Below are 27835 nucleotides of genomic sequence, written 5' to 3'. Positions count from 1 at the left end.
CATATCAAGTTCTTAGGGACACAAAAAGAGACATGGGAAATGTTTAATTGCCCAATGAAGTTCCCAAGTGGTTAGGGCATGTACTAGGATGTGGGTTTGAATCTCTGCAATAAAGAATCTCCACATATGCTTGATTAGTATTAGCCACATTAGGACTCTTTGTTGCCATCTAGCGTCTATAGCAATTAACAAAGACGACCTCACGATTATTTTACAATATTAGTGTGAAAGTTTCAACTAACTGTTAAATAAGTTATAATTATTATCTTTTATTTTTTTTAAGAAACTAAAGATTAGTCTATATCAATATTGTAAAATAATTATAAAATAAAAATGTAGTATATAACATTTATCATTAAACAAACTCAAATTTAAGTATTATGTATAGTTGGCTTGACAAAACTTTTAAGATAGTATGTTTTGCATTTTGGTGATAATGTGTCGTATAATAAGACTAATTTGGTGTACTTTATGTTTTGAATTATTTATTAATATATTTTTTTTTGGTTCTCTCATAAAAAACCAAAAACTACTAAACGAATCCAATTACTTTTCTCTGAAAGTACCACTGAAACGTAAGTTATGCTGTTAAGCTCAAACGATGTAGATGATCAGTTAAGCATAACGTGGCGCAAATCTATTAGTTAATTGGAGAGAAGTGTGCGCATCGGAGGCAACCCACCTCAGAGTAGCATTAGTTTGTCTTTACTCTTTAAAAGGTCGAATACCAAATCTGGTCTGCTATGTTCAGGGAAACGTGTGAGTTTGGTAAAACAAACAAACAAATAAATAAAAAAGAGGAAAAATTCCATAAACCTCGTCCATATCCAAAAGATTTCCTCTCCTAAATCCTCTTTCTAGATTCAGAAACCTTTTATCAAACACTCACCAGTCACCACCTACTCATCAGGTACTCTTCTCTCTCTAGCTCTAATATCGAAATTGGTAAATCCGGGGCTTTATTGATTTGGGGGTTTGGTTGTTTTTTTGGGTGGGAGCTAGGACTAGGGTTTTGTGTCAGTTTCAAGAAAGAAAAAAAGGAGCAAAAAGATGCAGCAGCCACCGCAAATGATCCCTATGATGCCCTCGTTTCCACCCACAAATATCACGACCGAGCAGATTCAGAAGGTACCCCCCTCTTCTACCTGCTTTGCTCTGTCACTTGCACCCCACAACGGTTAGAGACTAATTTATGTTTGTGGGGGTTTTTTGTTTGATAGTTTTGGTTTATGGGTTTGATGGTTTATTTGGATTAATGGGTCTGTGTTTTTTGAGGTTTGGAAGGGTATATGCGTTGGGGAGATGGGGTTCTTTTTGCATTTGTTGCTATGCTTAATTTAGCAAGAAATAAGTTAGCAAAAAAATGTAAAAAATATGGTTTTTGATGTAAGTGTGATATAATTGATTGTGGCACGCCTATTTTACTCCTTTTAATAGTTAAGACCTATGCGTAAAATGTTCCAAGATAGAGTGCCTGATTATATCGTCAGAGAACTTGCTCTCGGATGCCTACACTTTCCTCAACTACATCTTATCTTATCCAAATTGATCGACAATCTAAAGAGAACGGTACATGGGATAAGACTGTGGCAAGTTACTAGTTTTGAGGTTTCATAATGTGAGGGGCACAAAAGCCAGTGCTTCCCAAAGAAATGTATCTGGGTAATGTTGTATTAGTGTGGTTGGTTACCAAAAGTTAACAAATGCTAATTAGGCTGTTACTGTCAAAAAGTTATGATACATGAAACATATATCTAGTAAACTGGATACTGTTTGCTCAGGTTTGGTTGTGAAAAATCTCAGGTTGTTTAACCAAGCTTACTGGGTAAATAGCTTTGGAGATTTGCTCATGAAGAAAATTCATTATGGAGATAGGTGATTATTGAGAAGTACGGGATCCAGAGTGGAGGTTGGTGTTCTGAGGAAACTTGAGCGCCATCTGGTGTGGGTCTTTGGAGAAATATTAGAAATGGTTGAGGGTGTTTCTTGAACATGGTCTTCTATAGAGTAGGGGATGGATCTCGCCTTCGTTTTGAGCAGGACGTGTGGTCCAGAGAAGCAACTCTCAAGCCCCTATTCCCAAGAACTTTTCTCTATAGCTCATGACAAAGAGGCTTTATGCCAGATTACTCGGACTCTTCCAGCTCTTTTGTCCATTGGAACCCAAGTTTTTTTTTTTTTTTTTTTTTTTGCATTCCTCTATCGATTATACTCTTCGAAAACCTCTCTGAGAGAGAGAGAGAGAGATAAAATGCTATGGTCTCCAGCATGTAGTCACGGGTTTGAAGTGAAGAGTAATACCTCACAATCTAGAGAGTTTTCCCCTTTTCCTTTGAAGAGCGTTGGAAGGTGAAGGTTCCACCTCGTATTGCTTTCTTCACTTGGACATCAACTTTGGGTAACATCCTTACAATTGACAACCTTAAGAGTCGGGGTCTTACCCTTGTCAATTGTTGTTGCCTTTTTAAGAAGAGTGAGGAGATCGCAAACCACCTTCTCAATTGCGAGTTTACTAACGAGTTATGGCACTTGGTTCTCATTTTATTTGGAGTCCCATGGGTCATGTCGGACAATATTCTAGAGCTACTTCAATGTTGGAAGACGCAAGGCCGGAGACAATCCCCAGAGGCCATCTGGAAAGTAGTCCTTTACTTATGTGGAGCATTTGGAGAGAGAAATAGACGTCTTTTCGAGGATCGCGAGTCTTAATGTGCTGCAATTAAAAGCCTCTTTTTTGACTCCAATAGATTGATCGCTTCTTTTATATACTTTTCTTGTGATCATAGCTATGGGCCGTGTCTCGTATGAAACATGCAGTACATTCTATATAGTATGAATATGTGCCCTTTTTTTTTTATAAGTAATCGAAACATCACTAAAAGCGTAAGGTGCTCTTAGGTACATAAGAAATATACAAGAAAAAACACTTAGCTAACTAGAAGGAGAAAAATGAAAAAAAAAAAAATCATGTGCCTTCTTGACCAGTACAAAATAATTCATGGCAAAAATTTTATACCGATAAGCTTATCGGTCGGTTAAAATTTTTTTATCAAAAAACCGATAAACTATTTTAATTTTTAATTTTTTAGAATTTTATATTTATTATTGTAGTGGATCAATATAAAAAAAAACTTCAATAAGGTATTTTAGCCAAAAATATATTCTAAAATAACTAATTTTTAATAAGCTATTTTAGGCTTTAGCCCAACAAAACGTATTTAAACCTCCAAAACAATTAATTTTTTACCCAATTAGCAACCAGTAAAAGCCCAATAAAAAGCCCACAAAAGCCCAAACCGATTTAACTGACCGATTAACCGACTGGTTAACCGATTACCGATATGACCGATAATTTTCGGTTAACACTTCTTATCGGTCGGTAATCGGTTAGGATTTGGTTAATCGATAGCTTATCGGTTAACCGACCGATAAGCCCATTAACCGGTCCTAACCAACCAATACCCAGCCCTAGGCAAAATCAGGCCCAATCATATTTGTCAATTAAGTTGTCAACTAAAAATGGTGAATATATATATATATATATAATAGATTTTTCTGTAGAATAAGTTTGGAAAGGTTTAATATGCGTTTTTAAAATCAAATTAGGGTATTTCTACTTCTTGTTTCCTTTATCTTTATGTTTGTGAGATTTAGTGCTTCTTCTACATTCTTGAAGCTCTGGTTGATTGTTCTCTATGAATTTCCAACTTGAATTTGATTTCTTCTACATGTTTTAACATCTAAAGGGGTGCCAGATGTCATAATTTTTATGCCAGAGAAGTTGGAAAATAGAAACTACTAGTGGTTTGATATTTGCTATATCTAACAAGAAATATTAGTGTTTGGCAGTGAACTATTGACTAGAAAGTTAGAAGCCTAATTAGATAATAGAATGGCCAATTCGAGATAAATATTTGAAATGAAATGTCATACTTTCTTGAATCTATTTCATCTGACCTCTGGTGTTTAATGTTTATCTATACATTTGCTGATTGATGGCTAGGTCTACCCCTTCCTATCTTTCCTGCGATTAATTATATGGTTCTTTAGGCTATGTTATTGCAAAGTATGTTTATCCATATTCGTTTTACATATAAAAAAAACATATATGCAAAGTATGTTGTTAGATGAATTTGTTTTGTATTTATAAATGTACCAACTTATATACATTTATAGTGGTATATCTGAAACATAAGGAAAATGATTTGGTATCGGTATTTTCCATTCCAATAGACAAACCGAAATTGACACTGGAACAGAATTTATAAAGCACAAAGAGAAAAACACTTTTCATCTTAAAGCGAAGGACATCCAATGAGGCACAGGGAAAGCGGAAAAAGAGTACAGATTTTTAAAGGTCTGAATCATAAAATAGTGTGTTTTTTCCATCAAAACATATATAGTTGTAGGCATTAGTCAGCAACCAATTAAGAATGACTATGCACTAGTGATACCCAATTTTTAAGCATTTTTTGGTTATAATTTTGTATAATCATGTGCTTGGATTTGATCATTTACTCTAGTAAGGGAAAATATTTTTGTAAATTACAAGATAATAATATCTAGTGTTATGGTCAAATTTCATTTGGTTTTTTGATTATTTTGCTGCTCCCATTGATAATTTTATTCAAATTTATTTGTATAGATTATTAAAATTAAACGGCCTGCTTAGGATTTACTGTTTGGGACCTACAACATTCAAGCAATTGGACAATGCTCTTAACTGCTATAAGACAACTAAATCACTATTTTGATATATATTTTTAATTTTAAATTATGAATCTTTTTCTTCCATTGCATTTAGAAAATATGCTTTATTCTGATTAGGCACGTTTGCACTTTTCACTTTGACTCCATAATGCCTTTGTGCACAAGTGAACCTTGAGCTTTTAACAACAATGCACAAAAAAATACTTGAGTTGAGTGCTTACAATTTGAAGTCTTGTTAATTGTCTTTTACCCTTAGTTTATGTGAAAAATGAGATGATTCTTGACAGAAATTTAGAGATGCTTGTACCAGATTTTGAGTATGTGTCCCATGGCTTGTGGATGTTGGTATGATTATGGCCCATTTTTCTTCAACTACTGTCTACTAGATTAATTTATATTCTAACAAGCTGGGTCCTGTGCGATCCTACTTAATTTAGTCACCAAGGGCACATGGGACCCTTGCATAGCACATTATTTATGATCCTGTGCAGAGGGCTCACCCCACCCGTTGAATTAAAAGGAGATAAAGGGAGAGTAAAATCTCTGTATTATCACCTGACAAATGTGTCCATTTTGTTGAAAGAGGACTTTCATCTAAAGTCATTAGAAGAGACTTTGATGATGTTGATAATTATTTACTAGCGAGGTTTAACATAGTACCAGTTTCAAAGTCAGTACTAAAGGTAGGATATGGGACAGCTGTAGTTAAATAATCTAGATAACTGTAATGCCAACATTGATAGATATCTTGAAGGCTCTTCAGTGTATTACTAGGATGGTATCGGGGTAGTATGTGTGATCATTTACCCAAACAAATTGATGAAATTCTCATGGGCCCTGGGTTCTAATTCTGTTTAATTGTATGATTGAATACCCGTCAATTTAGCTGATCACATACACCGTTCCATCATAATTGAAAATTGCATTTCAGCCTGCATTTTTTTTTATCAGAATTGTGATAATTTCTTCTAAAGGTCAGCAGATGCTTCTATAGGAACCTAGTTAATGGAAATACAAGTTGCTTGACGAGATTTTCAGTCAATAGTCATGGAATATTTCATGATTTGTGAAAAAAGGTGTGCAATGGTGCTCATTTATGTGTGCCGTGCGCCCCAAAATGTCATTTTATGTATTATGTTGACTTTAGAATGGCTTCATTTAAAACGAGTATTTGTTTTTCTATTAGAACTCTTTTAACTTGCATGGGTTGATCATTCAGCAATTCTATTTTGTACATTACCTTTGATTTTCACTTCCTACTGTGGGAAATCATATTATGTACTGATGTACGTGCTGGCAGTGGCATGAAGATTTTAATTGTCCAATGTTATCTTTTTATGATTTGTGCAGTACCTTGATGAGAACAAAAAATTGATTCTGGCGATATTGGACAATCAAAACCTTGGAAAACTTGCTGAATGTGCCCAGTAAGTAACCTCTCTCTCTCTCTCTCTCTCTCTCTCTGCATGTATGTGTGTGTTCTACATCACCAGGGTTTTAATTGTTTGTGCTTTTGAGATTAAATGGCAGTTTTGGATTGTTAGAAATATTTATTAATAGTACAAATAATTGATTCTGGGTCTTCCAAAATGGTTAACCTATCCTTTTTACTGCTTCACTTATCCTTTCGTTTTGAGTAACCTTGCATTGTTTTGTTGAAAACATTAGCTGAGATACTTATCCGAGGGATGAAAGGTTGTTTCTCTTTTATATAGTTGTTGGATTGGTCATTCTTCTGCAGTAAATGGGACTAGAGATAGAATCTCGTTCACATAGCAAGATTATGCTTTTTAGAAAATCTCTTCTCCCATTGATATGAAAGGGACTGCTGTACTCGTTATACTGATGGTGGACTAAGCACGCAACAGTAACTGAATTATTTCAGTTTTTGGCATCTTATGTTCTTAATAGGTATTTTAATAAGATTGGTTTATTACTTATTAAAAAAAATGTTCTTAATAGGTATTTTATTGAAAAGTACAGAAAGTAAAGGATGTCGATAACATTAATGATGTCCCAACACAAAACATAAAGGTGTTTTGGAACTTGAGCCCTTAGTGGTCATCATTGTTCTCCATTCAGTTCAGTTATAAAAACTGGTTTCACCTTAGCTACCATGTGCTGATCCCGTGCCATCTGCACAACCTCCACCTCACCACTAAATCAAATTAAATTAACCTGCCGATCTTATTCAGTTTAAAGCTCAATTCAAGAGTTCACTTCAAAAGTACTTCCAGCACCCTCCAAAATTGGTCTAGGCAGTCCTTGAAAAGTTTTATGTTTTTGGACATTATTATTTTTCTTTTCACATCATAAAATTTATTGAAAGTTATTTGTTTTTCACTTGAAATTGTGATTTTATTTATGAAATACAAATAGGTTTGGGTTGATTTGGTAGCGAAGTAGAGGTCTATTCATAAAAGGGCAAATGGAAGCTGCAATCATTGAATCTGATCTTTTTTTCAGTCTTAAGTTGATTTATTTGTATGTGCTATTCTACCAAAACCTTTTACAGGTGAAGTTTTTTTTTTTTTTTTTTTAGTGCTTGTGTGACATTCCAGAAAATTAGTCTCACATTAAGAAGATGGATTGCCCACATTGAGTGGGTGGATTATAAGGGTGTTCGTGAGTGCTAAGTTCCACATCAATTCCTTATTATGTGAGACTGAGTTTTATAAATAGTTCTAGAGAGCTCTAATTGCAATTTGACTAGTTCTTTTAGAGTGATAGCGCAAATGTGGCTACCACTTTCGTCAAGTCGTTACAAATGATATCAGGGCAATCTAATACCATGTGGCACTGAGTCATTGCATGACATGAATCCTAATAGGAACATCTAAGGATTTGAGTAGAGGAAGATTGTGACACCCCATAAAGTTCGTATCACATTTGAAAGATGGATTGCCCATATTTATTGGGTAGATTATAAAGGTGCTCTTATGTACTAAGTCCCTTGTCGGTTCCTCACTACGTTAGACTGGGTTTTATAAGTGATTTTAAGGAGCGTTAATTGTAACTTGATTAGTCCTTTTAGAGTGATAGAATAGATGTGACTAGTACTTTCTTTGGGTCGGTACAACTTGTGGCTCTAATGCTCCCTACTTTGATGTCTAGTATGATTTGATATGATTGGTAATCATGGTATACTTTTTAGCTTATTGTCGAATGAAATGGATGTCTTTTTGGATTGAGACTAAGGATCTGAAGATTAAGAGCCAAACCCCCAAAAAAAATATAAAAAACCCCTGAGATAACAAATATTTTTTACCTGTCAATCTTGGTTAAATTTTGGAGGGAAATTGACCCACACCCCTCTGACTTTAGACCCATCACCAAATCGATCCCTGAGTTTTTTAATTTGACAACTGTTTGTCAAAATTATAAACTTGGATAGATTTGTCAATGGGTCTAAACTCACGGGGGTCCAGGTCATTTTCCCAATTCTGGATTATAGCTTGATTGGTCATGACTTTGTATTCATATATTTGAAAAACTATTGTCGGTATATGGCAACTTTTTTCTGTGCTGTGTGTGTTGGAGTGCAGCATACATGTGATATTCCATATCATTTGATGGTTTAGGTACCAAGCTCAGCTTCAAAAGAATTTGATGTATCTAGCTGCAATTGCTGATGCTCAACCACAAGCACCAACAATGCCTCCCCAGGTGACTGTAGGCATGATTCTTCTTTTCCTAATTCATCATATTGCACACATCTTGCTCATATGTGTATCAAACACTTGCAGATGGCCCCGCACCCTGCACTGCAACAAGGAGGATATTACATGCAACACCCACAGGCAGCAGCAATGGCTCAGCAACCAGGTATTTTCCCCCCAAAGCTGCCATTACAATTTAATAACCCACATCAGATACAGGATCAACAGCAACAGCAACAGCTGCACCAGCAGCACCAACAGCACCAACAGGCCATTCAAGGGCAAATGGCACTGAGAGCTGGAGGGGCCAACAATGGCTTGCATCCCATGCATACTGAGACTGGTCTTGGAGGTGGCAGCAGTGGTGGTCCACCTTCTGTTAATGATGTACGTGGAGGAAGCAAGCAAGACGGCTCTGAAGTTGGGGCAGCAGGTGCTGATGGCCAGGGAAGCTCAGCTGCTGGGCATGGCAGTGGTGATGGAGAATCTTCTTACTTGAAGGGGTCAGAGGAAGCAAAGTAACATGGTTTTTATTTGCCATTCCGCATGTATACATGTGGCTGTTGATAGTAGGTGTCTGTTAGAGTAGGGTGGTACGCTCTGATGATCTTTAGTAGATTGAGTGAAGGAAGTAGCAAAAGCTTCCCCTTGTAGTTTTTAATAGGTTAGGTAGGTGAAGTTGCATTGTAAGAGTCTTTGCAAATTGCATGCAACGAATTCTGGCATCAGCAGCAGCAGATGAAACATGTGGTCAGACAAGACAATCTTAGTCGGAAGGGGAAGAGAGGTGGAAGCATGTGGTCTCTACTTCCGCATCTGTCAATTTTAAATAACATACAAGTTCCTGCAGGGTCTTCCAGACTTGAGATTTCATCCAAGTTTTGTTTGGTTTTGACCATTATATTATCATTATCTGTGCAAAATAATTAAGTTTTGACTTTAACAATTATTTGCAGAGCGTTTCAGTTTGCGATCCTATATATGCCACTTCTTTTGTTTTATTTGTTAGTGGGGCGTGTAGAGTATCTGTCTTCAAATCTCCTGAGGTGGCGTGGACCCAGATTTTAAGTTGGTGGTTAGGGATGAATTGTGTCCGGCAATTGGCATTGAAGGCAGATGGGGGAAAGTTGCATTTGCAGTTGGTTTTGCTTAGTCACCAAATCGGTGAAACTAAACTTGCACGAGGTTTGCCATCGGTGGTAGTGTTTGAGTGACATTAAGAACATCCCCATACTATTAGGGTGAGAGTTCGACTTCTGAAAATATAATCATTCTATTAATATTATTTGTCTTGGATCTTAGTAATGCCTTGACGGAGTTAGGTTAGATTATAATTCAGTCATATTTGAAGGAGTGCATGAGGTTTCTATTGTTTAGGCCTTTTGTGTGGTTCTTAGCAGTCATGTGTTACTATGGTAATATCTAAGTAGAATAATTACAATCGGTCTTTCTCGCTTGCCTTTTATATATATATATACTTTTTTTCATACCAAATCATATTCCTTGGGCCTTTGGTTTTTCAAACATTTGCACATGTGCACAGAACATAATTGGTAGAATGTGGTTCAGTGGTAGTTAGATTGAATTTACCTTTCTATTTTGTGTTTATGTGATGTATGTTTTACTCTAAAAATAAAAAATAAAAAATAACTAATGATTATGGAAAAGGGTTGCAGAATTTACAAGGGCTCGGATTTTCTTTTTCATAAACAAAAAAATATTAATAAGCATTCAAAATATAAAGTACTTGTATAAGTACAGAACCAGTTTTCGCTTTTGTCGCATTGAAACAACCTTTCCAAGGCTCATTAACAAAGCTTGAGGGAGAAAAAAGAAAAGAAATATTAAAGAATTCTCCCAAGGTAATTATGAAGAGTCTAACAAGAAGAGGAACGCCAAAAGCACTAAAGATGACGAACCTTTAGAAGTCATTTTCCAAATCAAAAGAATGAGAATCATTTTCCAAAGAAATATAAAGCAGTGAAGCTTTTGAGTACCAACTTAACCAAAAAAAAGAGGTCGAGTAGCAGATCAAAAATAGTAAATAAATATTTAATAATAAAAAGTCAATGAGGCTAGTGATTGACGGTTGAGTAGTGAATCAATAATAGTAAATAAATAAATAAAATCGAAGGAGAACAAGTAAACCTAAATGATTAAGGCATATGACTAAGGTTTTCTTTTGAATATCAAGATAATTAATGTGCTTCTAATGAAAATTTGATTTTAAGTTGTAAATAATTCAATAATTGATATTTTATATACAACGAAAGGACATGACTACACAAGCGCGCCTAAGACATATCCTATTGTGAATTTAAAAAAGAGTTGAGGAATATCAAGTCTTTTTTTAAATATTTTAGAAATTTTCATTACTTTTGTAATTATTTTTCAAGTTAGAAAATTTTCAATTTAGCATCTCAGAATGTTAGGATGATGTGAAAAGGTTTATATACATATACCCTTGTATCTTTTAAATTTTTTTTTGAAACACTAGCCCCGAGGCCAGCCGTGGGCCGTAGGTGACCCTGGGCCAGGCCTTGGCCTTGGCCTTGGTCGTGAGCATGCTTATCGGTATGTCTACTTCAATAAGCTTAAGAGCATGTTTGAGATTGCGTTTGAGAAATAGAGTTTTTACCAAAAGAACTTTTGGGTAAAAGCTTTATTTTTAAGCTTTTACCAAAAGTGCATTTTGACAATTTTTATGCTTTTAGATAATTAAAAGCGCTTTTAATTTTTTTACCAAATGAATACTTTTTTCTTCAAATTAATTTTTTTAGTGTTAAAAATATTTTTAGGCCACTCAAACGCATTCCAAACAGGCCCTAAATCCCATGACAAATTTGTTCTTTCAGTCATTTTCACTTTCCCATCAGACTAATAAATACGCGGACAGAAATTTTCTTCAAAGCAGATTGGAGAAAATATTCTCCAACCCATTTAAAATATTGCCAAATGTCTATAAACATTTAAAACGCATACTAAATTCTTAAGGTCATTAATAGTAGTTTACTAACTTAAACTAATGTTTTAAATAGACTAATGTTTTAAATGTTTATCAACACTTAGCACTATTTTAAATAGGTTGAAGAATATTTCATCCATACTGATTTGGAGTAAATTTATGTCCTATATACGCAACCGGATTCAACCGTATCTTCTTCATCTTCTTCCTCCTCTTTTCGAACCTCTACTGATGCCTTTTATTCACTGCGTCCATCGATACATGTCAAAGCCATAGTTGATTCCTCTCTAGTCTCTACCCTCTCTGAAGATTTTTACACAGAAACCAAGAACCCAGACATCATCGTCTCCGTATATATAAAGTAAACGTACTTGTTCTCTTTTTGAAAACCCAAGAATTGTGTAGAAGCCCAAACACCCAAACATGAAACAAGAGCAACACAACCACCAAAAAAGACTCGTTTCCGTGGCCGTGAAACTAGCAAAACCCACTGCGTACTTTACCCTCCTCTTGCTAACCTACACCTCGGGTTACCTATCCTCACCTTCCGCCACCTCTCTCCCCTCCACCACAACCCCCACCATTGACGAACTCACCAACCTGCCCTCCCAACTCGATAACTTTCGAGTCACGTCTCACTGCGCCGACCCGCTCCCATCCGAACTCGTCCGCCAAACTATTCTCCACCGAGTCTACAACGGGACCTCTCCCTTCGAGGGGTTCCCCCCAGCGCACGTTAGCTCCCTCCTACGCCGCCAGAGGATCAATGGGTGGGGCTCAACCGGCGCCGTTTTCGACCACCTAATCCAAAAAGTCAATCCCCGCACCATCATTGAGGTGGGCACGTTTCTAGGCGCGTCGGCGATTCACATGGCCGGGTTGACTCGCGAACTCGGCCTCGACACCCAGATCCTTTGCATCGACGATTTCCGCGGCTGGCCCGGGTTCAGGGACCGGTTCAAGGACATTCAGATGATAAACGGCGAGGTCTTGTTGATGTACCAGTTCATGCAGAACTTGGTTTCCAAAAACGCGAGCGAGTCGATTTTACCCGTTCCGTTTTCGAGCGGGTCGGCTCTCGACAAGTTTTGCGAGTGGGGCGTGTACGGTGATTTGATCGAAGTCGATGCGGGTCATGACTTTTTGTCGGCGTGGTCTGATATAAACCGGGCGTACCGGGTTTTAAGACCCGGTGGGGTAATTTTTGGTCACGATTATTTTTCCTCAGCAGATTACAGGGGAGTTCGGAGGGCAGTCAATTTGTTTGCTCGAATTCACGGCCTCAAAATCAAACTGGATGGCCAACATTGGGTTATCGATTCAACTAATTAGCTCCCGCTCGCAGTAATGTTAGAAATTATATTTTTATTTTATTTTATAAAAATATAATTTCTAACCTCTGACCGGCACAATTGTATTATACTTTATTGTAAATGGAGTCGATATACAAGTTTGCATGGGTAATAAAGATGATGGATTTTGGGTAGGGAGAGTCCCCTACTATTAACTATACAGAATTATTTGGAAAATAGGTGAAGAAGGGGGGTTGTTTGGGGTATTTTATTAGTGTTTGAATAAGAAATAATGGAGTTTAGCAGCAGATTAGAGACAGCTTACCAGAAAGGTCACATTGTAGAAGCATTCCTTTTGTTTCATATATATGTTTGTTGTTGCTTTCTCGGTGGTTATATTTGCTGAGCTCAAGAGAAAATAATAAACTTATTTTAACTTTCTGTCTGATGGTTTTTAGCTACGTGTTGGAAATGTTGGTCTACGGTCTTAATAAACAAGGAACTTGTACGGGCTTTTTAAAAATTCATTTTTCTGTGCGGCGGATGTCAGGGTTGTGATTGCCTGATGCTACATAAGAATTTTAATTCATTAAACAAAGTACATATCTCGTAAGGTTGATGTTGCAATCAACTCTTGAATCAATTATTTTGAAAAGAAAATTTCAAGGGTTGGTTTAGTCTACTACATTAGCATCGTGAGATATTTCTGGAATAAAAATGTGATATATAATATTACTCTTTTATCACGTCAATCCTTAAGTTTTAAAATTTATCGAATTACCTTTGTGAAACGTAAGCATATGATAACGTCATGTTGAATAAAATAGATCTACTAGTATAAATGTCGCTTCAGCTTGACATATGACAGAGGAAAAAAAAAACAAGAAAAAAGAGGATGAGGGAGGTTTAGGCCGCCCCACCAGCCCACATAGGGCATAGATGAGTGTATTCTTGGTTCTACCATGGTACTCGATCACTTTATTCAATTGAAAAGACTATTTTACCTTCTTATTTTTATCTAACCGGGTTCTCTTCATTTCCTTTGAAATTGAGAAGATACTTCTAGGTTGAACCACGGGTTGCACAACCTTTGGAGCCTTATGTTTGAGGAGAAATGAAAATCTTCCCGACAGTTTCTATCAACAGGCCCTGTGCCAAACGTGCAATAAAAAATATTTCAACAATTTCAATTAAAATCTTCCTCTACACTTTTTACAAAGGTTGTGAAAGCCATGATATTACCTTTCTTTTCCTCAGTCATAGGATAATCGGGCAAAACATGCCTAGCTAGCTTCACGCATTCTTGTCCTTCTTTGGCTTCATCTTATGTGTAACTATAATTCTCAACCGAGCATCACTAAATTGAAGTCAAATCTAGACTTATGACTCTTTGTTCACATATAGAGCAATTTTATGGTTAGAATTTAAAGTTGATGTATTATTTAACGGTGTATATAATGATAATGTTTGACATGTTTTTACAAAAGTTTAGATAATTGGTACGTACATCTAATGCAGTAACTTCAAATTCTGATTATAAGATGGGATCTGACTTCTATGCGGTAGTGGACCACTACCACATTGAAACGGTTATCCAAAACTGCACCGTTTGGATAAAAAATAGTGTTTTGGGAAGGAAAAAATAATAAAAAAACTATTTAAAAATAAAAAATTAAAAAACTAATAATTAAAAACTAAAAAAAAAAAATAATAATAATAAAAATAATAAAAAGACAAAAGAAAAAAGAAAAAGCAAAGGGGCCACCTCCATGGCCGGTATGGGTGGCTGACCACCCCATTTTTAATTGTTTTTATTTTTAGTTTTTATTTATTAGTTTTTTATTTTTATTTTTTTAAAAAAAAATAATATTTTTTCCCTTCCTAAAACTGAACCATTTTGATCCAAATGATGTAGTTTTGGATAAGTATGCAAGATGAATATTATTAATTAATTCAAATAAATTGGAGATAATCTTATCTATGAGACAGTTGTGACCAATGAATCTCTCCCCCTCCGGCCTAAAAAAAGGACAGCTATGGGTTAAAGGCTAGTGTATTCCTGACCAGATCCAAATGATCACAACGGTCTTAACTATCCTGCAACAAGGATAAAGGCCCGTTTTATTGGAGTGAGCCAATTCTCCTTTCTCACAAAGGCTCAGATTATAGAGCCCAAATAGCCTATCATACATAGATATACTCAAACCCATGAATCTATCTAATTATTAGCCCAACCAAGTACGGATAAAAAATGTATAGAAAAAAGCCCACACCGAGAAGTTAAATCTAGAATATGAAGTAGGAGATCTGATGTTTACAATCTTATATAGGTGGGACGGTGGACCGTGGACGTATTTATGAAGGGATAATTGCTATTCTTTTTGCGGTTGGATATAAACACAAGTAACAAATCATTTATTTTCTTATAAACATCTTCCTAAATCCTAAGTCATTGACTTTCCAATCACTTGCTTCCGTGTGATTAATTTTCTCATTTTTGAGATAAAATGCCAGCTTTGGACTGTTAGAAATATCAATTTATAGTACAAATAATTGGCATCTGGGTCTTCCAAAATGGTTAACCTATCCTTTTTACTGCTTCACTTATCCTTGCATTGTTTTGTTGAAAACATTAGCAGAGATACTTATCCGGCCCAGGGATGAAAGGTTGTTTCTCTTTTATATAGTTGTTGGATCGGTCACTCATCTGCAGTAGATGGGACTAGAGATAGAATCTGGTTCGCATAGCAAGATTATGCTTTTTAGAAAATCTCTTCTCCCATTGATATGAAAGGGACTGCTCTTATTCGGTTTAAAGCTCAAGTCACAAGTTCATTTCAAAAGTACTTCCAGTACCCTGCAAAATTGGTCTAGGCGCGCAGCCCTTGAAAGGTTTTATGTTTTTTGACATTATTATTTTTCTTTTCACATCATAAAATTTATTGAAAGTTAATTGTTTTTTACTTGAAATTGTGATTTTATTTATGAAATACAAATAGGTTTGGGTTGATTTGGTAGGGAAGCAGAGGTCTATACATGAAAGGGCAAATGGAAGCAGCAATCATTGAATCCGATCTTGTTTTTTAGTCTTAAGCTGACTTATTTGTGTGTGCTATTCTCCCAAAACCTTTTACAGGGGAAGTATATTTTTTAGTGCTTGTGTGACACCCCAAAAAGTTAGTCTCACATTAAGAAGATAGATTGTCCACATTGAGTGGGTAAATTATAAAGGTGCTCGTGAGTGCTAAGTCTCACATCAGTTTCTTATTATGTGAGACTGAGTCTTATAAATAGTTCTAAAGAGCTCTAATTGCAATTTGACCAGTCATTTTAGAGTGATATTAATGCAGATGTAACTATCACTTTCTCCAAGTCGTTACAAATGATATCAGGGTAATCTAATATCATGTGGCGCTGAGTCATTGCATGACATAAATCCTAACAGGAACATCTAAGGATTTGAGTAGGGGGAGATTGAGACACCCCATAAAGTTAGTATCACATTGGAAAGATGGATTGCTCATATTGATTTGGTAGATTATAAAGGTGCTCTTATGTACTAAGTCCCTTATCGATTCTTCACTGGGTTAGATCGATTGGATTTTATAAGTGATTTTAAGGAGCATCAATTATAACTTGATTAGTCTTTTAATTAGAGTGATAGAATAGATGTGACTAGTACTTTCTTTGGGTCGGTACAACTTGCGCTCTAATGCTCTCTACTTTGATGTCTAGTATGATTTGATCATATGATTGGTAATCATGCTGTACCTTTTAGCTTATTGTCGAATGAAGTGGATGTCTTTTTGGATTGATACTAAGTATATGAAGATTTAAGAGCCAAACCCACAAAAAAAAAAAAAAAAAAAAAAAAAAAAACCCAACCTGAGATACCAAATATTTTTTACCTGTCAATCTTGGTTAAATTTTGGAGGGAAATTGACCCGCACCCCTCTTGACTTTAGACCCATTACTAAATAGATCCCTGAGTTTTTTAATTTGACAACTATTTGTCAAAATTATAAACTTGGATAGATTTGGCAATGGGTCTAAACTCAAGGGGGCCAGGTCATTTTCCCACTTCTGGATTATAGCTTGATTGGTCATGACTTTGTATTCATATATTTGAAAAACTATTGTCGGTATATGGCAATTTTTTTTCTGTGCTGTGTGTGTTGGGGTGCAGCATACATGTGATATACCATATCATTTGATGGTTTAGGTACCAAGCTCAACTTCAAAAGAATTTGATGTATCTAGCTAGCTGCAATTGCTGATGCTCAACCACAAGCACCAACAATGCCTCCCCAGGTGACTGTAGACATGATTCTTCTTTTCCTAATTCATCATATTTCACACATCTTGCTCATATGTGTATCAAACACTTGCAGATGGCCCCGTTCCGTGCACTGCAACAAGGAGTATATTACATGCAACACCTACAGGCAGCAGCAATGGCTCAGCAACCAGGTATTTTCCCCCCAAAGCTGCCATTACAATTTGATAACCCACATCAGATACAGGATCAACAGCCACAGCAACAGCTGCACCAGAAGCACCAATAGGCCATTCAAGGGCAAATGGCACTGAGAGCTGGAGGGGCCAACAATGGCTTGCATACCATGCATACTGAGACTGGTCTTGGAGGTGGCAGCAGTGGTGGTCCACCTTCTGTAAATGATGTACGTGGAAGAAGCAAGCAAGATGCCTTTGAAGTTGGGGCAGCGGGTGCTGATGGCCAGGGAAGCTCAGCTGCTGGGCATGGCAGTGGTGATGGAGAATCTTCTTACTTGAAGGGGTCAGAGGAAGCAAAGTAACATGGTTTTTATTTGCCATTCCGCATGAATACATGTGGATGTTGATAGTAGGTGTCTGTTAGAGTAGGGTGGTACGCTCTGATGTTCTTTAGTATCTGTCTTCAAATCTCCTGAGGTGGTGTGGACCCTGATTTTAAGTTGGTAGTTAGGGATGAATTGTGTCCGGCAATTGGCATTGAAGGCAGATGAGGGAAAGTCGCATTTGCAGTTGGTTTTGCTTAGTCACCAAATCGGTGAAACTAAACCTGCACAAGGTTTAATTTGCCGTCGGTGGTAGTGTTTGAGTGACCTTAAGAAAATCATAGAGTGATTGGGTATGTATTAGGGTGAGAGTTCGACTTCTGACATTATAATTATTCTATTAGCATTAGCCGTGTTGGATCTTACTAATGCCTTGATGGAGTTAGGTTTAAGTTAGGTTATGTTATAATTCAATCATATTTGAAGGAGTTTATGCGGTTTCTAATGTCTAGGCCTTTTGCATGGTTCTCAGCGAAAATGTGATATAGAACATAATTGGTACGTAGAATGTGGTTCAGTGGTAGCTAGATTGAATTTACCTTTCTATTTTGTGTTCATGTGATATATGTTTTATGATGAAAATAAAAAAGAACTAATGACTACAAAGGGTTGCCAAATTCACAAGGGGTCGGATTGGTTGAACTTTTTGTTTTCAATCTTTTATTTTCTTTTTCAAAACAAAAAAAAAAAATATTAATAAGCGTTCAAAATATAAAATACTTTTAAAAGTAAAAAAACCAGTTTTCACTTTTGTCGCATTAAAACATCCTTTCCAAGACTCGTTAACAAAGCTTGAGGGAGAAAAAAGAAAAGAAATATTAAAAGAATTATATATCCTAAGATAATTATGAAGAGTACTCTAAAAAGAAGAGGAATGCCAAAAGCAGTAAAGACGTAGAAACTTTAGAAGTCATTTTCCAAATCAAAGAAGAATGAGAATCATTTTCCAAAGAAATATAAAGAAGAATCAGAACTTCCGTTCAAAAGCAGTGAAGCTTGAGTACCAACAAAAAAAATAAATAATAAAAAGTCAATGAAGCTAGTGATTGAAGGTTGAGTAGTGAATCAATAATAGTAAATAAATAAATAAAATCGAAGGCGAACAAGTAAACCTCAATGATTAAGGCATATGACTACTACACAAGATAAGGTGCTGATGATTTAAATTTGATTATAAGTTGTATATAATTCAATACTTGATATTTTATATACAACGAACATGACTACTACACAAGCACGCCTAAGACATATTCTATTGTGAATTAAAAAAAAAAAAAAAGAGTTGTATGAGACGAGACAATAGCTTGAAGAATAGCAAGTCTCTTATTTTAAATATTTTGGAAATTTTTATTACTTTTATAATTATTTTTTAATTAGTGTATCAAACTTTAATATTTTCCAATGTTAGGATGACGTGAAAAAGTTCAGTATTTTTTTAAAAAAAATTGTGAAACACTAGTCCCAAGGCCAGCCGTGGGCCGTAGATGACCCTGGGCCAGGCCATGACCTTGGCGCGTGGGCATGCTTATCGGTATGTCTACTTTAATAAGATTAAGAAATCCATGACAAATTTGTTCTTTCAGTCGTTTTCCCTTCCCCATCCGACTAATAAATACGCAACCCCACTCAAGACTCAACCACATCTTCTTCATCTTCTTCGTCCTCTTTTCGAACCCCTTTTATTCACTGCGCCCATCAATACGTGTCAAAGCCATAGTTGATTCCTCTCTACCCTCTCTGAAGATTTTTACGCAGAAACCAAGAACCCAGACATCATCGTCTCCATATATATAAACTACACGTACTTGTTCTCTTTTTGAAAACCCAAGAATTGTGTAGAAGCCCAAACACCCAAACATGAAACAAGAGCAACACAACCACCAAAAGAGACTCGTTTCCGTGGCCTTGAAACTAGCAAAACCCACTGCGTTCTTTACCCTCCTCTTGCTAACCTACACCTTGGGTTACCTCTCCTCCCCTTCCGCCACCTCTCTCCCCTCGACCCCAACCCCCACCATCAACGAACTCACCAACCTGCCCTCCCAACTGGATAACTTTCGAGTCACGTCTCACTGCGCCGACCCGCTCCCAGCCGAACTCGTCCGCCAAACTATTCTCCACCGAGTCTACAACGGGACCTCGCCCTTCGAGGGGTTCCCCCCAGCGCACGTTAGCTCCCTCCTACGCCACCAGAGGATCAAAGGGTGGGGCTCAACCGGCGCCGTTTTCGACCACCTAATCCAAAAAGTCAAGCCCCGCACCATCATTGAGGTGGGCTCGTTTCTAGGCGCGTCGGCGATCCACATGGCCGGGTTGACTCGCGAACTCGGCCTCGACACCCAGATCCTTTGCATCGACGATTTCCGCGGCTGGCCCGGGTTCAGGGACCGGTTCAAGGACATTCAGATGATAAACGGCGAGGTTTTGTTGATGTACCAATTCATGCAGAACTTGGTTTCCAAAAACGCGAGCGAGTCGGTTTTACCCGTTCCGTTTTCGAGCGCGTCGGCTCTCGGCAAGCTTTGCGAGTGGGGCGTGTACGGTGATTTGATCGAAGTCGATGCGGGTCATGACTTTTTGTCGGCGTGGTCTGATATAAACCGGGCGTACCGGGTTTTAAGACCCGGCGGGGTAATTTTTGGTCACGATTATTTTACATCAGCAGATGACAGGGGAGTTCGGAGGGCAGTCAATTTGTTCGCTCGAATTCACGGCCTCAAAATCAAACTGGATGGCCAACATTGGGTTATCGATTCAACTAATTAGCTCCCATATATTCGATAAAGGTAGAAATTATATTTTTATTTTATAAAATATAAAATAAAAATATAATTTCTAACTTATTTTTTTACAGACCGACACTTATACTGTATTGTAAGGTGAGTCAATATACAAGTTTATATGTGTAATAATGATGATGGATTTTGGGTAGGGACTCGGGAGAGTCCCTACTATGAACTATACAGAATTATTTGGAAAAAATGTGAAGAAGGGGGGTTGTTTGGGGTATTTTATTAGTGTTTGAATAAGAAATAATGAAGTTTAGCAGCAGATTAGAGACAGCTTACCAGGAAGGTCACATTGCAGAAGCATTCCTTTTGTTTCATATATTTGTTTGTTGTTGCTTTCTCGGTGGTTATATTTGCTGAGTTCAAGAGAAAATAATAAACGTATTTTAACTTTCTGTTTGATGGTTTTTAGCTACTGTACATGTTGGAAATGTTGGCCTACGGTCTTAATCAACAAGGAAATTGTACGGGCTTTTTTAAAAATTCATTTTTCTGTGCGGCGGATGTCAGGCTTGTGATTGCCTGACGCTGCATATGAATTTTATTCATTCAAACAAGTAAATATTTTACGATTTGATTTGTCAATTCTTATAAAAAAAAAAAGTAGTTTGGTCTCTTGAAAATATAATTTGCCAAATTAGTCAATTTGAATGATGGAAAAATTGCACGTCCAAGTCACGTTCGTGGAAAAGAAGCGCTGCGTGACTACTGATCTGCTCATCCTTGAGGCCATCACCAAGGGGGATTGGGATTTGGGAAGCCACATCGATCCCATGCATGCACCATCCGCACTACCACACCGAAAGCTTTCCCCACGTCGTCTACCTCATCTGAAGAAAACACTCGTATATTCTTTTTTCCTTTTTTCTCTCTCTAAACTGAAGGTAAGGGAAGATTAACCTTTTAGTCAAGAGCGAATAATTCTATACATTATAAATATCTCGTGATTCAATTATTTTAAAAAGAAAATTTCGATCAAGAAGATTAACCTTTAATTTTGGTCTACTATACTAGTAATATTGTGAGATATTTGTATAATAAAAACGTGATATATAACATTACTCTTTTATCACATAATTTAAAATTCATCAAATCACCTTTATCAAATTTATCTCTTCATTAAGATTTTTAATAAAAATTGTGGGCCCCCAATAAAATAGCTCAATTGGTATCAATCTACACCTGACAAAGAAAACAGAAAAACGAAAGAGAATAAGGAAGGTTGTGGCCACCCTACCACCAACCCACATAGGGCATGGATGAGTCGCCCCACCCACCCACCCATGCCTTCACGGCATCACTAGAGGAGAGAGCATGTGTAGGTTGCAACGCACACACTTCGCCAGTGGGTATGCATTACACAAAACTACATATTTATTGCTTATTTTCAAGTGCATACGCGCGGTCGCTTGACCGGCCATGATCGATGTGTCGCCATGTCGGGAACAACAAATCTCATTGCAAAAGACGAGCGTTAATATATATATCAGCACATAGTTTTATGCACAATTGAATCGATTAAAGTGATCGAGTACCTTGTGTTTACTGGTATAACTTGTTTGTTCCAAAAATTCTAAGCAGAAAAGAAAAATCTTCCTGCCTTTGTTTCGATTAAAAGGCCTTGTGCCAAACGTGCAATAAAAATTATTTCAACAATTTTAATTAAAATCTTCCTCTACACTCTTTACAGAGATGTAAAAGCCATAATATTACCTTTCTTTTCCTCATGGTCCTAAGACTCAATTCAGCACTCAAAGGAACATCCATTGCTTTAACCTCAATGGGTCATAATTAGGGATGGAACTAGAATATTTAGTTTGGGAGGGGGCAAAATTTTAAATTAAAAAAAAAATTGGAGGAGCAAAAGTTAAATTTTTTATTTTATTTTAGGGACCACCCCTTGGCTTAGTTTCGCTCCTGGTCATAATATGCTTATATAGCCTGAACACTCAAAGCATTGAATGCTCCACGCATTCTTATCCTTCTTGGGCTGATCTTCTGTAACTATAATTCTCAACTGAGCATAACCAAATTGAAGTCAAATCTAGATATGTTATGGGATAGTAGCCGTGTACTAGAAGCTAGGAGTGGGAAGTATTAGTAACAGAGGAAGACTTGGGAAGTAGTGTTGCAAGGGTGGAACAACTTGGGGCAAAGGACTCTAGTGCTAACCTGTCCTGAAGAAGCTCCATGAAGAAGACTAGGAATTGGGTGTTCCAAATCAAGTCTAATTCTTAGGTAATTGCGTATATAAACGCATAATGAGATTGAGAAGTATGCAAAGATTATTATTATTCAACTCTTGAGTTGATTGGGAGATTGAGTACCTCAAATACCCTATTTATCATTCAACACACGTTCACAAACGCGTCTTGCGCAACCTCAAGTATGGGCCCATAACTATGATGCAATGGAGTGGAAGTTATGGCTTCACATTTATTATTTTGACCAAAAAAAAATATTGTAAGCATAAATACGATCTTTCTATTTTATGGTTAGAGTTTACAGTTGATGTATTTAACGGCGTATATAATAACAATGTTTGACACTTTTTTTTTTAAATTTAAATAATTGCTACATCTAATACAGAAACTTCAAATTCTGATTATAAGATGGATATTATTAATTAATTCAAATGAGACAGTCATGACTAATGAATCCCCCCGGCCCAAAAAAAGGACAGCTGTGTGTTAAAGGCTACTGTATTCCTTACCAGATCCAAACGAAGACAACGGTCTTAACTATCCTGCAACAAGGATAAAGGCCCGTTTTATCGGAGTGAGCCAATTCTCCTTTCTCACAAGGGCTCAGATTATATAGCCCAATAGACTATCATACATAGATATACTCAAACCCATGAATCTATCTAATTATTAGCCCAACCAAGTACGGATAAAAAAATGTATAGAAAAAAGCCCACACCGAGAAAAAAGAAATCTAGCATATGAAGTAGGAGATCTGATGTTTACAGACTACACTCGTACATGGGTGGACGGCGGATGTAAACACAAGTAACAAATCATTTGTTTTCTTATAAACATCTTCTTCCTAAGTCGTCATTGACTTTCCAATCACTTGCTTCCGTGTGATTAATTTTCTCATGTTTTTTTTTTTTTCCTCGTGATTCTTGGGTTTCAATTAGGGCAGACAATATTTTATATGATTATATGAATTCGATACAAATTCAATATAAAATTAGTGGTTAGAGTTGAAAGGTCGACCTGTTTATTTAAATGGATCTGATTATAGTTAATCTATATAATTTTATACTCATATCTCAACACCACTCGAACTTAGCACGCGACATTTATGACTGAAATTTTTTACACAATCCAGAAATCCGACAATAACTCAAAACGCAATTAGTGAATTAGGTTTGTAAGGTTTGAACTATTTTATTAAATTGATCAGATTATAATTGACATATATAACTTTATATCAATATCTCAATATGTCCAAAACTCAACATGCGAACACAAATGACCACTCTTAGTTTCAATGACCCAACAATCAAGTAATCTTAGCCTATGATTTAAAATTCATTGTTGCTTAAAAATCATATATGATTACCACAGTTTTTAAGCGTTCTTGAATTTCATAAACCCATTAAATATGTAGGATCTACCCGTGGATCCCAACTCAAAACTTCTTACTACAATGATTTAGGAAAACTTCTCGTCATAATCTAGTTTAATTGAGTTCAGTTAAATTGACTTATATAATTTTATATTAATATTTTCGTATGACTAAAACTCAACTCTCAAATACAAATTGCAACTTATGAAGGATTGAGTTTTCAAGAATTTCTTTTAATTTAGTCTATTATTAAAAAAATAAATAACTTTTACATACTTAAATAACACATATTATTATTATAAATTAGATTGGAAAAAAAATTTTCGACACAGAGAAAAACTATGTCCACTTATGAATTCAATGACCCAACAATCAGGTGATATGGTGCCCACGTATTACACCTCTATATGGTCACGTGACAATTTAGAACCAAAAAGTAACATGTCGTACATGTCTAGTCAATTTGTTAATGTTCACAGTCAGCACTCAGCAACCATAAAAACCATTGAAAAAAACAAGAAGAAAGACAAAGCAAATACATTAAAAAAAGAGAGTTCAACATGCAAAACACGTGTAGCAGTAGACGTGTCATCGGAAGATTGACCTGTCGTTATTTGTTGCGAGTGTGACACCGCTTCAATCCCACTAGCTAATTAGAGTAGGGTGAAGCTAAACGCACGACAGCGTAAATTTTTTTTTTTTTTTTTTATAATTAAAAATAAAAAATATATATTTTTAGCTGACGAGCATGACACGCCAGCGTGTTGTGTATCATAGTTCATTAGAATATAGTGAAATATATAAAAAAAAACCCTTTGCAATATAATTTTTTAATATTTAAAAGGTATTAAGGTAGTTTGAAACTACCAAAATATATCAAAAAGGCTAATTATTTTTTTATATTTCTATAGTAGCCATATTCTTTTAACAAATAAAATAATAAATAATTGTACCAAAAAAAACCAAAAAAATTAGTAAAAAATACCAAAAAAAAAAAATTGTTTTTCGGAATAAATAAATAATTAGTCACTGTATTTGACCTAAATTACAAATTGCTTCATGTCGTATTAAAGTAAAATCAAAGGGCGAATAAAAATAATTTTTTAACAGAATTTGACTTCATAGATTAAATTATTTTTTAAAAAAATATATCAATCATATCTTTGATTTTACTTTAATACGGCATGAATAGTAATTGTAGTTAGGCCTAAATTATTTATTTATTCCAAAAAACTTTTTTTTTTTTGTATTTATTTGCTCATTGGTTTTTTTGTATTTTTAAAAAATTGTTTGGCTTTTTTTTTTACAAATATTTTATTATTTTATTTGTCATAAGAATAAGGGTATTATAGGAATATACAAAAATAAGTGACTTTTTTGATACATTTTAATAGTTTAGGAGACTATTTTAGTATATTTTGAATATTAAAAAGCTATATTGCAAACCATTGATTGTTTGAGAATTTTTTATATTTTTTCCTAGAGTGTATTGATTTTCTTTATACCGTACGGCCTAGATTTTTTGTTTTTTTCGTCTTTTCCACATGCCCTACCAAGATTAATACAGCACGGTCAAAATGAATTACAGCAAACACATGAGATATGTGTTATTCATAAAAAAAAAATAAAAGAATAACATATGTAGTAGGAGGAGGATGAGCTAATTGATGACGTCTTCGATGTACACAAAGTTACCTATCTACAGTACGAGGAAGTAGCTCTTTAGCTGCAGTCACCACGTGTTTAATAAGTGCAAGATACGGGTTTATTTTGTAAAACCATTTATTTTATTATTATTATTTTTTGAATGTGACTTAGATCATATTTGGATTTGCATGTAAGGAATCTAAAAGTGTGCTTAACACTTAAAAAATTTTGTTAAAATTGATGACTCATATTAAAACGAGTGGAAGGTCAAGTAAACGGGAGTGAAGTGAACGTCGTGATAGTGACGTTCACGGAGCGGGAGGGTTTGGAGTACGGGGCATTTTGGAAATTTCTTTAATACATTCGTACAAGTAGGATTTAGAGTTTTTTTCCATATATATGTTATGATGTAACCCTGAATCATTAAGAGTAAAATATAACTATTTCTCTGTGAACGTAGACACATTATCGAACCACATTAAATCTGTGTCTCGACTCTCTCTTAATCTCTTTATCTTTTCGATTCTATACAGTTCATCATTGTTGTACACGGTATCAACAATACATTTGGCAAAATCTTAAAAATAAAGCTTTTGCCTAAATATATATATATATTTTAACTTAAAAGCTATATTTATCAAACACAATCACAAACATCTTCTTAAAGATAAAAGTAATTGGTAAATATTTTGTGTTAGTTATTTATTAGTGTTCTTTTTTGTCAAAAGGAAGAAAAAAAAATGTTGTAAAAAGTGTTATGATTTTCTCTTAATGGTATTTTTTTTTTTTTTTTTGAAATCAAGGTGACAATTTGTTAATTGTCCAAAACATAAGCACTAAAATGGCATTTGACCTAAAAAAGAAAGAAAAAGAGAGAGAGAGAGAGAGAGAGGGAGACCCACGTTGTGTGGTAGAGTATTGCCCTTCTTATGGACAAAATCAAGCTAGAAGAGTGTAGCCGTGTAGGAGAATCTTAAAACATTTCTCTGCAATTCAGTACAAACATTCTTCATTCCCATATGAAGGGGAAACTAAATTATGCCATGTTAGTTCATTCTGATCATTGAAATTCCTTGTTCGAAATAATTATTAATAAAAAAAATTTGTCCCCTGTTTCAGTAAAAGGCATGAAGCATGCATGCCTTGTTCTAGAATGATTTTATGGCGTGGACGGATAAAAATTACTATTAAAACTCGCTTTACACGCTATATGCGTGCATTGCATAGTTAGGCAACATTAATAGATGTCTTCTTCCAAATTTCACTTAAAACTCTTTAAATCTTTTAGCCTTTTTATAATCATCTTCCTAAATTAAAGTTAAATCCTAACGAATGACGCTAAAATACCACTCTTTTCATTTAATATTTTTTTTTTAAAAAAAAAAATGGTGCCGGGTAGTGGGTTCCAAGTTTATTTTTAACTTTTTATTATTTAAAAATATTTTTTAAATACAATGGTATAAATGACATTTTACATGTAATTCGTCTGAATTAACTCCAAACCCTAACAGTAAGAATGATATTACAAATCTTTTAAAGTTGAATACACTAAATTAAAAATCTTCAAAGTCTTAACAAATTAATAGTTACAAAAGCGCTGAAAATTCAAAAAAGTTAAACGAAGTCTTTCCCGTAAGCCTAAAGAACCTCCTTTTTCATATTTTGCCCGTCTGGTCCAACCCAAATATATAAATCAGGTTGAATGAATGAGAATTGAAAGACTAGCCAATTTTTTTCTTTCTTCCAACTTGCCAAAATGACTAGGTTATCCACATCCCATCTGGTCCACAATTCCATTGTTTTCACTTTTTCTGCTCTGGAATTCTTTTGGTTTTCACTTTTCACCTATGCATATCTGAATTCTTACCCCAACAAAAAGAACCTTAGATTATGTGCATAAAAATCACATTTTTTAAGTGCTCTTTAGTGGTTGGTAGTGGTGGGGGTACGAGATTCCCTGCTTGTCGCATACCCATCCTTTCCCCCCTTTCGATTTCGTCCACAAAAGAGATCATGATATTTTTGGCCAAGCAAGTAAAACGCACGCAGACACACACAAAAACACCTTCCCTTTCCACCACACTTCCTTATTTTTTTAACCATAAATCTAAAGATTACAATAATTAGATTAGACCATATATAAACGTGCATGGATATTTATCAAGTCCCGTTTCTGACACGCAATAAGGTTTTGCTTCATTATTTTCCTGGTCCGTATGTGCCATCAACGTAGGGAACAACCACACCAAACTATCTCCATCTCTTCTTCTACAAATTCCAGATCACACTTCTGTTAGGAAAAATTAGTGGAGAGGGTCTATTTTGTTTTTGGACAAGGAAATGGACAGGAGAAGATTTA

General features: G+C 35.6%; 3 protein-coding genes and 1 pseudogene across 3 annotated transcripts; all 4 read left to right on the top strand.

The window, feature by feature from the left end:
* The first annotated feature begins 757 nt into the window (after nt 1–757).
* Nucleotides 758–9370, top strand: LOC132187532 (GRF1-interacting factor 3). Its single transcript, XM_059601872.2, has 5 exons — nt 758–910; nt 1003–1128; nt 6061–6137; nt 8292–8376; nt 8457–9370. Exons 2-5 carry the CDS (start codon nt 1051–1053, stop codon nt 8889–8891), a joined length of 675 nt encoding a protein of 224 aa, XP_059457855.2. The 5' UTR covers nt 758–910; nt 1003–1050; the 3' UTR covers nt 8892–9370.
* Nucleotides 9371–11757: 2387 nt separating this feature from the next.
* LOC132186620 (uncharacterized) lies at nt 11758–12666 on the top strand. The gene has a single exon (XM_059600605.2). It carries the CDS (start codon nt 11758–11760, stop codon nt 12664–12666), a length of 909 nt encoding a protein of 302 aa, XP_059456588.1.
* Nucleotides 12667–16731: 4065 nt separating this feature from the next.
* LOC132188733 (GRF1-interacting factor 3 pseudogene) lies at nt 16732–17476 on the top strand (annotated as a pseudogene).
* Nucleotides 17477–19121: 1645 nt separating this feature from the next.
* On the top strand, nt 19122–20526 carry LOC132188164 (uncharacterized). Its single transcript, XM_059602568.2, has one exon. It carries the CDS (start codon nt 19322–19324, stop codon nt 20228–20230), a length of 909 nt encoding a protein of 302 aa, XP_059458551.2. The 5' UTR covers nt 19122–19321; the 3' UTR covers nt 20231–20526.
* Nucleotides 20527–27835: the final 7309 nt, after the last annotated feature.

Source organism: Corylus avellana, chromosome 6, assembly GCF_965113065.1.
Source record: "Corylus avellana chromosome 6, dhCorAvel1.hap1.2, whole genome shotgun sequence".
Taxonomy (NCBI): domain Eukaryota; kingdom Viridiplantae; phylum Streptophyta; class Magnoliopsida; order Fagales; family Betulaceae; genus Corylus; species Corylus avellana.
Note: the sequence above shows the minus strand (reverse complement) of the source record. Positions and strands in the feature narration are given on the sequence as shown.